This window comes from Carassius auratus, unplaced genomic scaffold (assembly GCF_003368295.1).
Source record: "Carassius auratus strain Wakin unplaced genomic scaffold, ASM336829v1 scaf_tig00216934, whole genome shotgun sequence".
In the NCBI taxonomy this organism is placed as follows: domain Eukaryota; kingdom Metazoa; phylum Chordata; class Actinopteri; order Cypriniformes; family Cyprinidae; genus Carassius; species Carassius auratus.
In genome coordinates, this window is record NW_020528804.1 from 32,819 (window position 1) to 48,355 (window position 15,537).

General features: G+C 37.0%; 1 protein-coding gene and 1 pseudogene across 1 annotated transcript; both read right to left on the bottom strand.

Moving 5' to 3' along the window:
• The window catches only part of LOC113099386 (neuronal acetylcholine receptor subunit beta-2-like), a 32,031-nt pseudogene extending 29,251 nt beyond the window's left edge, over positions 1 to 2,780 (bottom strand).
• Positions 2,781 to 7,129: 4,349 nt separating this feature from the next.
• On the bottom strand, positions 7,130 to 15,154 carry LOC113099380 (SH2 domain-containing adapter protein E-like). The gene is made up of 6 exons (XM_026264376.1): positions 14,103 to 15,154; positions 11,949 to 12,072; positions 10,232 to 10,450; positions 9,804 to 10,005; positions 8,479 to 8,598; positions 7,130 to 8,366 (listed from the first exon to the last, which is right to left on the bottom strand). The coding sequence occupies exons 1-6, from the start codon at positions 14,568 to 14,570 to the stop codon at positions 8,183 to 8,185; spliced, it is 1,317 nt and encodes a 438-aa protein (XP_026120161.1). The 5' UTR covers positions 14,571 to 15,154; the 3' UTR covers positions 7,130 to 8,182.
• Positions 15,155 to 15,537: the final 383 nt, after the last annotated feature.

Consider the following 15,537-nt stretch of genomic DNA (forward strand, 5'->3'; position numbering starts at 1 on the left):
GAAGGTTGGTGGTTAGATCCCCGGCTCCACCTGACCAAGTGTCGAGGTGTCCTTGAGCAAGACACCTAACCCCAGCTGCTCCCGAAGAGCTGGATGGCGCCTTGAATGGCAGACACCGCAGTCGGTGTGTGAATGTGTGAGTGTATGGGTGAATGTGAGGCAAAATTGTAAAGCGCTTTGGATGGCCATGTGGTCTGTTGAAAGCGTTATTTAAATGCAGTCCATTTACCATTAATATGATTGGGTGGGTTACTGCATTAACTGACTAATAATACACTAGTAAGTATAATACACTATGCTGATGTACTAGTACTAAATCTATCCTTATGTTGCTGCTAAGAGAATCTTAACATGCTTATACCACGAGGAAAACAGGGCTGTGGGATGGTGGGGCAAGGACCCTCCTCTTTTTTTGACCCTAACAAACCCTTTCACCACACATCAGACGGTTACACGTTCTTTTACTCATTTACTTGTAGTCAAAGTTAATTAACTGAATTAACCTTCTGGGGTCTGACACTTAGAAAGGAGGACCTAAGCCGATTTCCACCAGCCCGCGATAATTGTGTGTGTGTGTGTGTGTGTGCGCGCGCATGCACATTTATTTATTTTTTCTTTAATACTAAGCTTGTTCACTTATAATTCTTGTTCTAACAATATGTTTCTAACAAGGGAATTGCAACCATTACATCATCACATTTTTTGCAGGTCAGCTGTGGTAAGATCTCAATGATCTGGATTTAAAGTGTGATGTTACATTTACTTCACCATTAAAGGAATAGTTCACACAAAAATAACAATTTACTGAAAACTGACTCACCCTGACAGGCCATCCATTCACTGGAGGTATTAAGGATTGTGTTATTATGGTTTACAGACTCATTTTTTGGGAATGGTTAAAAAAAAATAATAATAATGGAGTTGTTTCTTACAAACATGCAAGATTTTAATTGACAGACTGGATTATTGTGATATTTTAATCAGCTGTTCGGAATCTCATTCTGACGGCACCCATACACTGCAGAAGATAAATTGGTGAGCAAGTGATGCAATGCAAAATTTATCAAATTTTTTTAGCAAATTTTCATTTTGGAGTCCTTTACTTTTTAACCTCTTTTGATCATTAAACTCTCCTGTTTATACAGTGACTGACCAAAGTAGTACAAAGTACCTCTAAATTATTTTCTGTTTCCAGGAGATACAGTTTCTGTATGTAAAATAATATACCTCTGTCCACTGTAATGGACTTTGATATGTGATAACTGGGCATTTCAATGGGGTTTTCCATAAAATTTTATTGCGATTACCTTTAATCATGATTTATTTACAAAAAATGAATTATGTGATTTTATTAAATTATATGAATTCAGAGCAACAGCAGCAGGGATTTATACTAAAGACAGCAAGATATGTGTGAAAATGTGTGATGGGTAATATAATTAATATCATAATTCATTATGATAACCATACTATATGTTTTATTGTTGTTTTTTATTTTATACGTGTATCAAGAAATTGTCATTTACTTAGATGACTTTACAATACAACACTAAATTCATGGTGGCAGATGTGTAACATCTGGATTAGAATCATTGCATTCTTGTTTTGAAGCTAAAAGAAACATCCAACTTCCCGTAGTGATTTAATAATGCATGCATCAGGCGGTTAAAGACCCATGCCTAATGTTTCCACACGCACACTTCAAGCCATTTCTGCAACCTCGCTTTATGAACATGGCAATTTAACACAAGCTTTGCAACTATACCCGATCCATTCCTGCAAGGAAGTGCTGAGTGATAGACACAAATTAAATGTTATCTTCGTCAAGATGCGACCACAGAGAGACTTTAAAAATCACATCTCAGCAGCTGTGGCGGTTGCGGCTCATTGCAATAATGATGTGTATTATCATCCAGGCTTACAGTGCCATAACCGCTGCTCAGCACTTCTGCGCACAAAGAGAACCGCCGCCGTGATTTTATATTAATGCGCTACAGCACGCGCTGTGCGCAACTTACAAGACGAATGGAAATATGAACATAATGTATCCGTTAACACTCAGGTCACACATGAAATATTACCACATTACCAGAGTGACCGTTGGGATTTATATTCCACCGCCCAGCATCTCTCCATCTCCAAAAGAGCTACGGTTTGCTTCCAAACATCCATTCTTCTATATCAATATCATAAATGACTGTGCTCGTGCAGCAACCTTCATTACATTCCCCTGGTTCCGCGAATAAAAGCCTCAGAGTAGCGCTTCACCTGCTTTGACCAGATAACTTACTTTTCACAATGGCGAGGATGCAGAAGAGCGTCCACAGAGCCATCATCTCAGCGAGGACGGGGAAGCATCTGCCGCGCGTGAACTGCTCTCTCTCCCGTGCGCGCGTTTGGTCGTGCGTATCGGAGCGTGACTTTGTCGAGGTGGACGCGCGCCAGAAGATATTTTCTTTTTTCTCGACGTTATTCAGTACCTGGCATCGTAACTTCAGCGGCTGTAGGTTGCCGAATGCGTGGTTTTCCCCAGCGATGGAGTGGGAACGGTTTTATGAGCAGCCAGGTAGATGAAGGACTAGTCGCGGTGCTCGAGAGGAGATGTGACGAGATGACAGAAAGGGCGAAGGGGAGGGGCTGGGGGAGGCAGGCATACCTCAGATTCCCCTTCACTACATCCGGTTACATAGAATGTTTTCTTTTTTTCCCCCTTTTTTTTCACAGGACACTCACCATTTCATTTACAAGGTCATTTGGTCCACCTGAAGACTCACAGTACGTCTCAGAAGAGGCTTAACGTTTTGAAATATCAAAACCAGTTTCTTTGTCTAACTATGACTTGAAAAGTAATCCAAATATTTGAGATTACAATTACAATTTCCACAATAAACTAGTCATGAAAGGTGACTCATTCTATTGTAGATCTACTTCCCTCAAAATTGTCATCATAAGTGGTGGAGAATCGCACTTTGTGAGAGGTGTTTGAATTATAAGGTTAATTACTATAGGTTCTCTATCTTAAACACTTTTTTATGATTGCAAAACATAAAATAAAAAAAACATAATAACTGTTTATTATTTTTTTAACACAATAGAATTTTAAGAGATAAAAAGGATATTTTGTTTTGATTTTTGGATATTTTCATCTTCTTTGTTTGAAATCAATAGGTTGCACTTCAATATGTTTACAGTACAATCTTAAATATACAGTATATATATATATATATATATATATATATATATATATATATATATATATATATATATATATATATATATATATATATATACTGTATTTAAGATTGTACTGTAAACGTACTGAAGTGCAACCAATTGATTTATTATATATATATATATATATATATATATATATATATATATATATATATATATATATATATATATATATATATATATATATATATATATATATATATATATATATATATATATATATATATATATATATATATTGGCATCTATGGTTCTATGAATTACATTGACCATCTGGTGGAAACCTGCCCATTGCACAAATTATTCTTTATAGGTTCTTTAGATTATTAGATTCAGATTTTTTTTTCATGCTAAGAAAAAATATCTTGTAAAAACTGCTCCATGGTAAGTTTTTTGGGGACTCCAGAATATAAATCAGTGGTACTTCTTAATATTATTAATAACATTGCTTGATTATTTATATTTTAAGCACTGAAAAAATGTTTAGTCTAGATAACAGGTACTTGATAGAAATGTGGACATGCACACCCAAAAAACACTGCAAGCAAATGATCCAAAAAGGCAGAACTTTGCAGGAATCTACTGTAACAGTCGCTAACTTTCATTTTACACTGCATGAATGGTGATTATAACTGACCATGGATATTCTAGAATGTGTGATGTTGTGACTCTCGATTTCTTTGTATAATCTGTTCAGAATTTTAAGGACAGTTTTGTTTTTCATGCTTTTACCAGGTCAGTGTGATGTTGACCTTTTAGGAACTTGATTTACACACTCTTAATAAAAATAAAGGTTCAATTTTTTTTTAAATAACTGTGATTACAGTATCATGGGTAATAATCAACTGTTACACATACACATTTTGATGTCAACTATCCAGCTGTTGTAAGCCAGCATCACTACTCCAACAGCAGGAAGTAAAGCTCGCTCTGTATGGAGACTTGTTTTGCCCCAGGGGAGCGGGTGGCTGGGTGTGAGTTTTCCAGGGAGATGGGTATCGTCTCTCCACCAGTCAGGATTGGTAACATCACTGCATGACTGAGTCCTGTCCCCACATCACAACCACTCTTGTCGGCATGTCAGTCACTTCTTTCAACCAGTGGTTCTGCAGTCGCTGTGTCAAAACTCAGTGTTCAGCGTTCCAGAAATAACCATCGCTTTAAGGGAGATGATGGGGTCTCCCAAGCTCTCCCCGTCTCCTAGTTCGCTCTCTCTGCATTTCATGCACTCACAATATTTATGGCTCTCTCTGTCTTCCATTGCACATACACTTACACCCTTTGGCCAAAATGTCTATTTTTGCAATTTCTCTTGAGGGACCCCTATAGATGACCTTGGCTTTACATCCTTAAAACACTAGTAGAAGGAGGAGGATCAAGGGAAGGAGGTGAAAACAAGAAAGGAGAAGAAAATAGAGAATGGATTAATAGAGAGAAAGAGAGGAAAGAGAGAGCAGGGAGATGGAATTAATGTGCAGGAAAGCAAAAGCTTGGTCACTGGTGACTCACTGGTTGACTGTTACGTAGGTATTCATGTCCTATTCACACCGTACAGCTATGCTCTTTACAAGCAGTGAGTCACACAGAGCTGAGGATATCTCAAGCTTCCTGGCATATGATGTCTTCCATATTCTGGGTTACTACAAAGTGTGGGAAAATGGAGAGATGACAGGAAGCAAACGTAAAAAACATCTTCAAAAACCAAGAGTAATAATAATATATTTGGCATCATCATCAGGGTAACAAGCATCCTCCAACATGTTCGAATTAACCACGTGTTGTATTTGCTTATTTCTATAATGTATAATTTTGTTATTAGTGACACCGGTGGCATGTAAGGCAACTGCGCTCATTTAATCCATTTTCATTGTATTACACATTGACATTACAGTCCACACACACACACACACACACACACACACACACGCACACACGCACACACACACACACACACACACACACACACACACACGCACACACACACACACACACACACACACACAATAGATGCATAATAATAGATATATACAAATGTATTATATTTAATATTACATTTAATAAAATTCATATATATAAAATAATTAAACAATAAAATATAGCTATATTTCATAGAGAGGCTACAGCTACTTTATATATAGATAGACAGATAGATAGCTTTTTTCAATCTGCTCATTCTCTTTTCACCATCACCATGTTCACCCCTTCTAAATACAGAATTTCCCGCTGACATTGTTCTCTTAAACGTCTGCACTCTCCTCCATGTCTTCCTCTACTGTTTCCCTGCACAGCCTTCCACTCCTTCCCTTCGTTGTTCTGTCTTTCCTTCTGATGTCATATTCTATGTGCACCTTTGTGCGTGCTCTCTCTCTCTCTCTCTCTCTCTCTCTTGTATACTTTTCACCTCCCTCTCTATATCTCTGCAGAGCTGGGCTGACAGGGAAGCTTCAGTGCTCCAAGTGCTTGGAGTCTCTTGTTGAATTATTTACAGACTGGGACCCCCGAGCTCTTATGCCACCCCTCCCTCCCTCTCACCCCTCCCTCTCTCCTTCCCTTTCTGTCTCCTGCCATTTGCTGCTGGCAGCTTTCTCTAACCTACAGTATGTGATTTTGACACACTGACTGACTTTAGCTGTCACAAAGAACACTATTTTGCCACGGATTTGACTGAATAGGGTTTTCCAATCAGTTCTAAATGCAATGTGAAGGAGTAACTATAGGGAATTGTGTGTTCTCAATCTGCTATTAGGAAATAAGAGAAAAAGACATTTTCCTTGGAAAAGTGGTGGGCAAGAATGAATATATTCGCACATACACAAATGAAATATATATTGTGCTCAATCTAATCAGATGAGTATGTACATTTACAGTGGTTCATATGGCAGATGCTTTCGTCAGAGCTGACTTACTGTACATATGATGCATTCAAGGTTTATATTTTAGTATGTGTGATCCCTGGGAAATGGCATTGCTAATGCCATGTCAGTTGAGTAATAATAATAATAATAATAATAATAATTATAATAATAAAAACATTAATATTGTGAAACAAATTAAATTTAAAATAACAGTTTTCTATTTTAATATTTTAAAATGTAATTTATTCCTGTAATGGCTAAACTGAATTTTCAGAAATGTTTATTTCAGTCTTCAGTGTCACATGATCCTTCAGAAATCAGTGCAATATACCGATTTGGCGCTCAGGAAACAGCTGAAAACTGAGAAAAACCGTGACACACTTTCATTACATCAGGGGATTTTTTGATGAATAGAAAGATCAAAACAACATTTATTTGAAATAGAAATAGGTCTAGTTAACCTGGATCCAGACAGTTTTAAATGCATATATTTTTCTTACACAAATGCATCCATTCACTTCAGAAGACCTTTATTAACCCCACAGAGGAGCACTATTATAATGAATGGATGCACTTTACTGCCATTATAAAGCTGGGAAGAGCCAGGACATTTTGTAATACAATTCCGATTGTATTTGAATAGTTCATATGCAGAATCCTCTAAGTGTCATTTGAAATTTTCTTCTAAAGTGAGCATTTTTATAAGGCTCCTATGTGTACGTTCAGTAATTTCACTTTAATGTCAATGAATAGTTTCTTTCTTTCCCATTAAAGTAAAATAACTGATCATAAACATAGAAAATAGCCATTTTAGAAGACCATTTTAGATGGCACTTAGGCTTTTGCATTTGAACTCTTCATTTGTCTGAAAGAAATTCATGTAAACTTTGGATGGCTTGAGGGTGAGCAAATTATGGGGTAATTTTCATTTCTGGGTGAAATATACTTTTAAGCATAAATAGATCTGTTGTGGTTCTGATATGTTACTTTTCTTCAGGGACTTTTATGTGCGAATTTGGAAGAGACAAAGATTGAACAAATTTAGCATCATCTGCTTTATTTCAGGCTTTGCACAGTCTTACATTGTACAAAGGCAAAATCTTCAGTGAACATGCTTTTTTCCATCACATTTCTAGATTAAACAATAATCAAATTTAGCATCCTTAAAGATTAAAATGGAACCTGTTACCTTTAAACAAAAAGACGTACATTACATGTAACTTCATCACCCAGAGAGTGAAACCACATTCGTTACTCCAGGAATTGGAGCATGACTACACGGTCAGTAAATCCGTTCGACATCCCACTATTCCCAAACTCTAACCAGTCAATAGAAAGTTTCATCACGTACAGACAAGAACATTAGCCAATCAACGGCAGTGACTCATTTATCTGATGAACGAGCCAGCTTCAATTTGCTGTATTGATCCGAACTAATGATCTAACCCCAGCTATCCAGGAACTGCCAATGTGTGATGAAGTGATTTGATTTTTCTTAGAAGACAAATTACTATGAGAAACCAACTATAATTCTAAACTGTATCTATACTACGGATCCTTAAAAAATAAACTGTGCAGATTGTGGCCACTTAAATTCAGTCACTGTTAAAGGGAGTAAAATTAGTCTCTCCAGGGAAAGTTGCAGATTGTCACTTCTGCCAGCAGGGGGAGTTTAGGAGCGATTCACTCCTTCAGGCACAAAATTAGATCAGTAACATTTTTGGGAATGAACTTGTGAGACTGCAGTCCCAGCACGCTCAAACAAGGAATGAGGGAATAACAAAACAGAAGTCTGCAACAGATACACATTACGTAAACTGTTGCATTTAAACTACAGTTTTTGTCTAATATAATTTCTCCTTTGGTCTTTCTAGTGAGTAAAACCTAGTTTTCAAAGGGGCGAAAACACATACATAAAATCCCACTTATTCAATTACTCCTTTCCATGGGCATTTCTAGATACGTACAGTAAGACACAGAATTTTAAACTGTTTTGATGGCATGTGACTGGCAGGCACCACGGTATTGTACATTCATGTCTTTACACCAGAGAACGCTGTAAATATGTAAAAGTTCTGCATGTGTGTGTGTGTTTAATGTGTGCGTGGCACAGGGTGCTGTAGAGTCATGTGTTCTGCCCCGGTGAAAGGTAGGCGCTGGGTACAGTAGTGGTGCACCACTTCTGGGATGCTTGGGAACACACAGCTGCTTTTTTCCAGTGTGTAGCCGCACTCTTTTGTCTGCGCTACGATGATATGCACACATCCCTGACTCGTCCTGTTGAGAGAGGGAAATAAGGATCTTATATCATCTACGTCAGCACTTTAGGACTGCTAACAAACTAATTTCGTGTTCTCTTGATTTCAGAGATACACAAGCATGCACTTACTTGAGGGCGATGGAGTATTTGCTGGTAGCTGATTCGCTGTCTCGCACCAGGAAGCTGGCCTCCCTACAGTGCTGCAGCTGAGCCTCCGCCTCCTGACGACTCACACTGCCATGATACCAGCTAGAGAGAGAGACAGAGACGGGAAAAGGGAGGAGATTTTCAATTCTACACAGTACAATTATGTAATATGATTAGAGAAGGTATAAAACGTATAAAAAGAGAATTAGGATGCATTGAGAAAGTTGAACAACTGTTCAAAATGTTTTTTGTGTTAAAGCAACATTTTCAAACTAAAACTTATTATAAAAATGAAAATGTATGACTTTATTTGGAATTTGGAAAAATGTCTCATTGTTTTTGTCCATAAAGTGAAAGGGCAATGGGGTCCAGTGTTGTTGAGGACCCCACTAACTTTCACTGAATGGACAAAAACAATTTTCACAGAAAAAAGAAATCTATACATGTTTGAAATGACACAAGGGTTAGAAAATGATGACCAAATGTTTACTTTTGAGTATGTAAGACTCAGTAAAAGTTATATGCACTTTGTGAATTATGACACAGCCATAATAATAATAATAATAATAATAATAATAATAATAATAATAATAATAATAATAATAATAATAATTGTATAATAAACTTAATAATGCCCTCAGCCCTTTGTGTTTAATTTTTGTAGTGTATCAAAAGTTTGGAATCACTGAAAGATGTCAATGCTCACCAAGTCTGCAATTATTTGATCAAAAATACAATAAAAACTGTTGTATTGTGAAATATCATATATTTAAAAATGATTTTTTTTCCTGTAATGGCACAACTGAATTATCAGCAGTCGTTACTCCAGTCTTCAGAGTCACATGATTCTTTAGAAATCATTTTAAAATATATATATATAAAAAAATCAATTATTCTGAATTAATTATTCCAAACCTAATATAAAATAAAATATGTGCGAAACCAAGTATTACTTCTTACAAAATTATATATAAATTATTAAAAATATACCACAAAATAAAAACACAAAAGTGTGAACATTTTTATTATAACAATGTTATTGTGCAAATTCACAAAGCGCTGACCTTCTTCCTGAAGATATAGAGTTCCAGACATGTAAAGTAAGGTTAAGATGACCTTTATTATAAGTGCTAATATACGCAGTAGCTAGTTGGTCATGTTCGATGTCATACCTGTTAATATAATGTGTATTTTAGCACACAAAATCTCATTACAGGTTTATTTTCATAATTTTACTCTTTGAGTTTCAGGTAACCCACATAAAATCTCCACATTTCTATGACACATACACACACACACACACACACCTCTGTTTCTCCAAGGGCAGGGTGGGATCAACTATTGGTGTCTCACTGTCTGGGATGATGCTGGGAGATGAAGGGGAAGTCGGGGACGGGGGATTCGGTCGAAGAGTTTTAGGGGTCCAGCTCTTATGTCTCAGTGTCTGCTGTTTTACCGTAGGAGAACCTGAATCTTCCTTGGACATGCGCTCTATTCCATCAAACTGAGCTGTACACAGAAAGAAACATCAACCCCCAGCATAGTTTTTATTAGGGCATCTGCCAGTAATTATCCTTCACAGCTATCCCAAATGTTTCGAACAACTGCTCATCATAACTTCCTTAATAGCATGAACTAACTTTTAAATGACTTTAATAGTTTTCCTCATTATGCTGTCTATTTATCGCTAAAATGTAATGCTAAATAAAGAAGATGCTTTTAATATTGTTGTTACCTGACAGTGCCCTAACAATCTGCTCCTTCTTCCACTCCCAGGGCAGCTCATACTCTGCTGGTGGTCTGGGGTCAGATTCAGGCCGGGTCAAAGGAATTCCCTCCAGAACCTCCTCATATGGGACATCATAGATCTGAGGAGGTCCAAACCCCTCACTTTCTCCCCCATTCAACACTACACACACTTTCAGCAAGTCCTTCGAGCCTCGTCGTCGAATCTCTGCGTAAGGACATCCATTTACATGTTTGATCAGAACTCTTTCCAGAAAAGACTGCACCTTTAGTCTCACATTTATCAAGCTTCCACATATTCTTACACTTACAAACAATAATATAACACATTCTGTTATGGATCTTGCATTTGAGAAGCCAACCTCTGCCGACATTTTCAAATGTATCATTAAGTTGGACTGAATAAATCACTCTCAGTTTCACTGTAAATAGGAAAAGGATGGCCTTACTTGTCCCTAGAAATCCCTACTGTAATATGCACATCCAGATGCTCCATTTACAAGTAAACAGCCTGTATGCTAAAGATGTAAAACAAGCTGTCAGCATTAATGAGAGTTCCCTCTCTTTCACTCTCTCATCTTTTTTAATCCAATGTGTTAAATATCGCAATATTTGTTAAATAAGTATTAATAGTAATTGCAAAGTTGTTAGAGCTAATGGTGCTGTTGTTACTCAATTAATACACCAAGTGAATTTTCTCCTACATCTGTCTGACACTTTGCTAATAAATCACTGTTTAACTGTTGAAAGAGTAGCACGATAGAAGTTTAGAAGTTTATTCTATTCTATTCTAATCTATTCTAATCTATTCTATTCTAATCACCTTAAAAAAAGAGTGATACCACAGAAGATAATGACTAAGTCAAAGCGGAATCCGTAGTATACCAACAAATACCAAGACAAATCATAAGTTTAGGTTCTGAGATTAGATTTTACATTTAGACTGAATTGTTTAATTTGTTTTTATATGAAAAATTGTAAAAAAAAAAAAAAAAAAAACGTATTACACAACACAAAACATAGATATCTTGTACATATACTTTTTAAAGAAAGTATAAATATATATTCTTTTCTTCTGTTAAGAAAAGAAAAAAATTAGCATTTTCTACCATTCTCACCCATAATTGCATAACACTGCATTCAGTTTAGTACATTTTACTTTCATCTTAAATTCATGTATGTATGCATTGATTAATTCTTCTAGATTTAAAGTTCAGCATCAACAAAACATTGCCCAGAGCTCCATCATTCTCCCTTCACTCACTGTTTCTTTGCTGTCATTTTGTGTCTGGCCTATTGTGTGAGAAAACAATGGTAATACCAGAGGAAAGTCAGACCGAGTCTGTGATTGGCTGGCTTAGCCGGCCACTTCCTGAGTTCTGGGAAGTGACTGGGGGAGTGAGGAGTGCTGGGGGGGGGGGGTCTTTCTCACATAGCCATGCATACTGGGGGGACGGCAGGGGTCAACTTCCTGTCCATAGAATGGGGCAAAGGAAACACAGACAGGAAACAGGAAGCAGAAAGAGGAAACTGCACCCATTGTCCCAGCACAACACTGTCACCGTGGAAACCACCAAAGAGGGGAGAGAGTCGTGATTTTTCATACCCTTTAAATCCCTGAAAATCTACTCGTGACACTGTCATACTGCGTATGGGAAATGTTTTAGATGAATAAAGTGAGGTAAACAAGAGAAGAGGTGGTGTACCTGTAATAATGAGCTGGGCATCATAAGGCTCCATGTAGCCATCATTCTCTCCTTCTCTTTCAGCCTCTCTCTGTTCCCTTGTTTTCTCAGCATCATATGGGACAGCATAATCCTCCAGGATGATCTATTATGAGTGAGAAGAAAAGAAGAATAGAAAGAGATATCAGTGATTTGTGTTCACGTCTACACCCTCAAGAGGACAGAGATATTCGGAGTTAGGTAAAAGTTCAGCTCAATCAAAAGAATTAGTGGCGTAATGTTGATAAGCACAACAAATATTTTGACTCGTCCCTCATGTCTTAAAAGACAAGGATGCAGAAATTGAGGTTTAAGTGAGGCACTTACAATATAAGTAAATAGGACCAATTTCTAGAGAATTCAAAAGCAGAAATCTGCAGCTAAAAATGTTTGTAAAAGCACTTATTTGAATTCTTCTGTTGAAACAATAATATTTGAGCTGTAAATTTGTTCTCTTAATTTTTATGGCTGTTTTATGGTTTGGGTATTGTGTTGACATTGTAAAAAAAGTATAAAATTGCATATTACTACACAGAAAAGGTTAGTTAGCAAAAATAATGTTAACATTCTTGAGACTACACTACATAACACTATGTTATGGATCAGCCCTATTGCATTGTACATGCCTCATATATATATATATATATATATATATATATATATATATATATATATATATATATTATATATATTATATATATATATATATATTATTATATATATATAATTTTTTTAAGAAAAAGGAGGAACAAGTTTAAATGAATGTGCTAATAAATTTTGTCTTTCTGTTCTAACATATCAATGTAACATTAAATTATCAAAGTAATCAGTTTCATGCCAAAAGTGCTATTGATTGAGCTTGACTTTATATGAACTTACAATATTCTGTAAATAATATGATACAAATGGTCACAAGTGGAGGTTCTACAATCATCTACTTCAGAAATAGTGCAGAGCCAGCTAAAAAGAGCATTTAGTCAAAACCTGGAGTTAAATTTCATCCCATAGCTGAAGAGTGTTCCTCTGAAGAGTGCTTATTCTCCAGCCCATCTTTTCCCTTTCTTTCTCTGATTCTCCCTCTGGACATAATAATATGTGTGTGTGTGTGTGTGTGTGTGTGTGTGTGTGACCTCGCAAGATTCTGATTTCTGTGCTATTATGTTCAAAGTGTATGTAGCTGGAGGGGTCGGTAAATGGGAGAAGATACAGTCTGTGTATCAGGTGACATTATTCTTCAAACACTGCCTTCACTAGGGACTGGAAGAATGGGACGGAGCCATTGTGTTGTGTAGACATTGTATTCTTTGCGTATTTGTGAGTAAGGGTGTGTGTGTATGCAAACACAAAAGTGTGTTTCCCACAAAGACAGAGTGTAGACTAGGAAAAGAAACCGGAAGAGAGGAAAGGAAAAGGGCTTTCATTGTGTTTGTTGCTTTTCAGCTTCACGGTGTCTGGTTATAATACAGCAGTTCGGTGAAGAGGGAATATAGGGAGATCAAGTGAAATGTGGGGAGGGACCAAAAAAAAAAGATATGAAAGAGAGAAGATGAGAGCTGAGGGAGGGGAGAAGAAGATATTAAAGAACTGGAAGGGAGATATTAATCTCAATTTTAAAAACAAAAACATTTGTCTGGCTCTAACAGTCAACAGGATGACAGGGAAAACTGGAGTATAAAGAACACCAGTCTCTGAGGCCTACTTTATCACTCTGATCAGGGCTGTTCTTCCTTTATCTCTGCTGAAAAACCCATCCTATACCAACCCAAAAAGCTGGTCTTAGTTGGTTTGAGCTGGTCTTATTTCAGGTCGTTAGCAAGTAGACCAGCATTTAAGTTAAAAGAACAATAAAAGAACCATTTAAAAAAACTTAAAAGACCCATTTTGCCCCCATAAGTGTGGAGAACATTTTTAAAAATCTAAACCTTTTTCATCTATAGAGATAAACATTTTGTGGGAATGAAAGGTTCTATGGATGATTGAGGTTCTTCATGGAACCATAAATTCCAATAAAGAACCTTAAAAGTAAAGGAGGTTAGTGTTTCTTTTTCAGAGATTAATTTGCACATTTAGAAAAAATGTACATGATGTAATTCTTATTATTTATATTCTATGGTGTTGCCCCATTCTCAAACTTACCGTTTCTGTCCTGATTGGTGACTTGGCCCTCTCGCTGTCTGGAGATGATCCTCCTGCACTGGATTTTGGATCATTAACCTTGATCATTCTGCTCGTGTACGCGTCAGCGAGACTGGTGGTCCGCAGGGTGCGATGGTCTTCAAACCCCTCCATTTTGGTGCTCTTCTTACTTTTCCCCGGGATCAGAATTTCCCATATCTTCCCGTCTTTTATCGAGCCGGTGCTGGAGTGGTTCCGTCCCAGCTCGATGGCCGAGTTTTTACGATTTCTCCCGTGGAGCAGCGAACCCACACCACCACCACTGCCCCCGTTTTCCGCTCCAGAATTTTTACGCAGACTCCCCTTCGAACCAGTACTGACCGTCAGAACCGGTTTGGGACGGGACTGAGTTCCCGATTCCGAAGCAGAACGGATCCGGTCGGATCCAGTCTTCAAACTCGTTGGAAAATCTTTAAACCACTTCGCCATGGTGAATATGAACAGGTGTCGGCGCCACTCTCCATGCACACGCGCAACTCTTGCAGGAAACTAATCTGCTTCTAAAAAACCACTGACTATGGCCCTAAATGATTTTGATTATTATTCTTTTTTTGCCTAATTAACGACACTTTAACGCGCAGTTCTTTAAAAAAAAAAGTATTAATAAGTATTAATAATTAAGTATTAATGTTACTTTACTTATGTATTAAAACAAAATATTTTTTAATCCATTGATTTTAATCTATACTTTGGCAAATTTTACAAATCTGTCAAATTGATTTAGGGAAAGGTTCCGAATATTAAAATTCCTTTTATGCAGACTAATCTAGTTTACAGAATTTATCCCATTCGTATTTCTTTTCAGGAAACTTCTTTCACACTCAACTATAGGCTATACTACAGTTCTTCACATTGGAATAATATGTCTTGCTTTTGTTTGCTCCCAGTTATTCCCGCATGATAAAGAGGAGTCTCTGAAGGACATAAACGCGGAAAAATTTAAAGTTTTTCTTTGCTCTCGCTGAAGATCCCATTCCCGGTATATCCACTCCAAGCGACAGTCTAAATGAAGTGAAGAGGATGTTCGTGTACGTGCGTTTGTGCCGCAGCTGACGTTGGGGGTGGATTCTGTGCCTCTGCAGGCAGCTACTGTTCTCCTTAATGGGATTTTTTTCAGCCACCTGTAGATGCACATGAGATGCAAACCTACCGCTCACTTAATGCTCTGGTGCTCAGAAAATATATTTTGGGCTTTATTAGAACGTTTACATTTACTTGACACACTGTTTACTCCAGTGGGTAGACTATTTTACTCATTGAAGGTCAATTTCTGCGAAAGTCTTGGATACTACCTAAATAATCAACTAGGCCTATAGCCTACCTAATAAACAACTATTCTGTTTGACATTTCCATTGTTGTACATGGAATCAGCCAGTATAGGTCAATTTCTGGTTA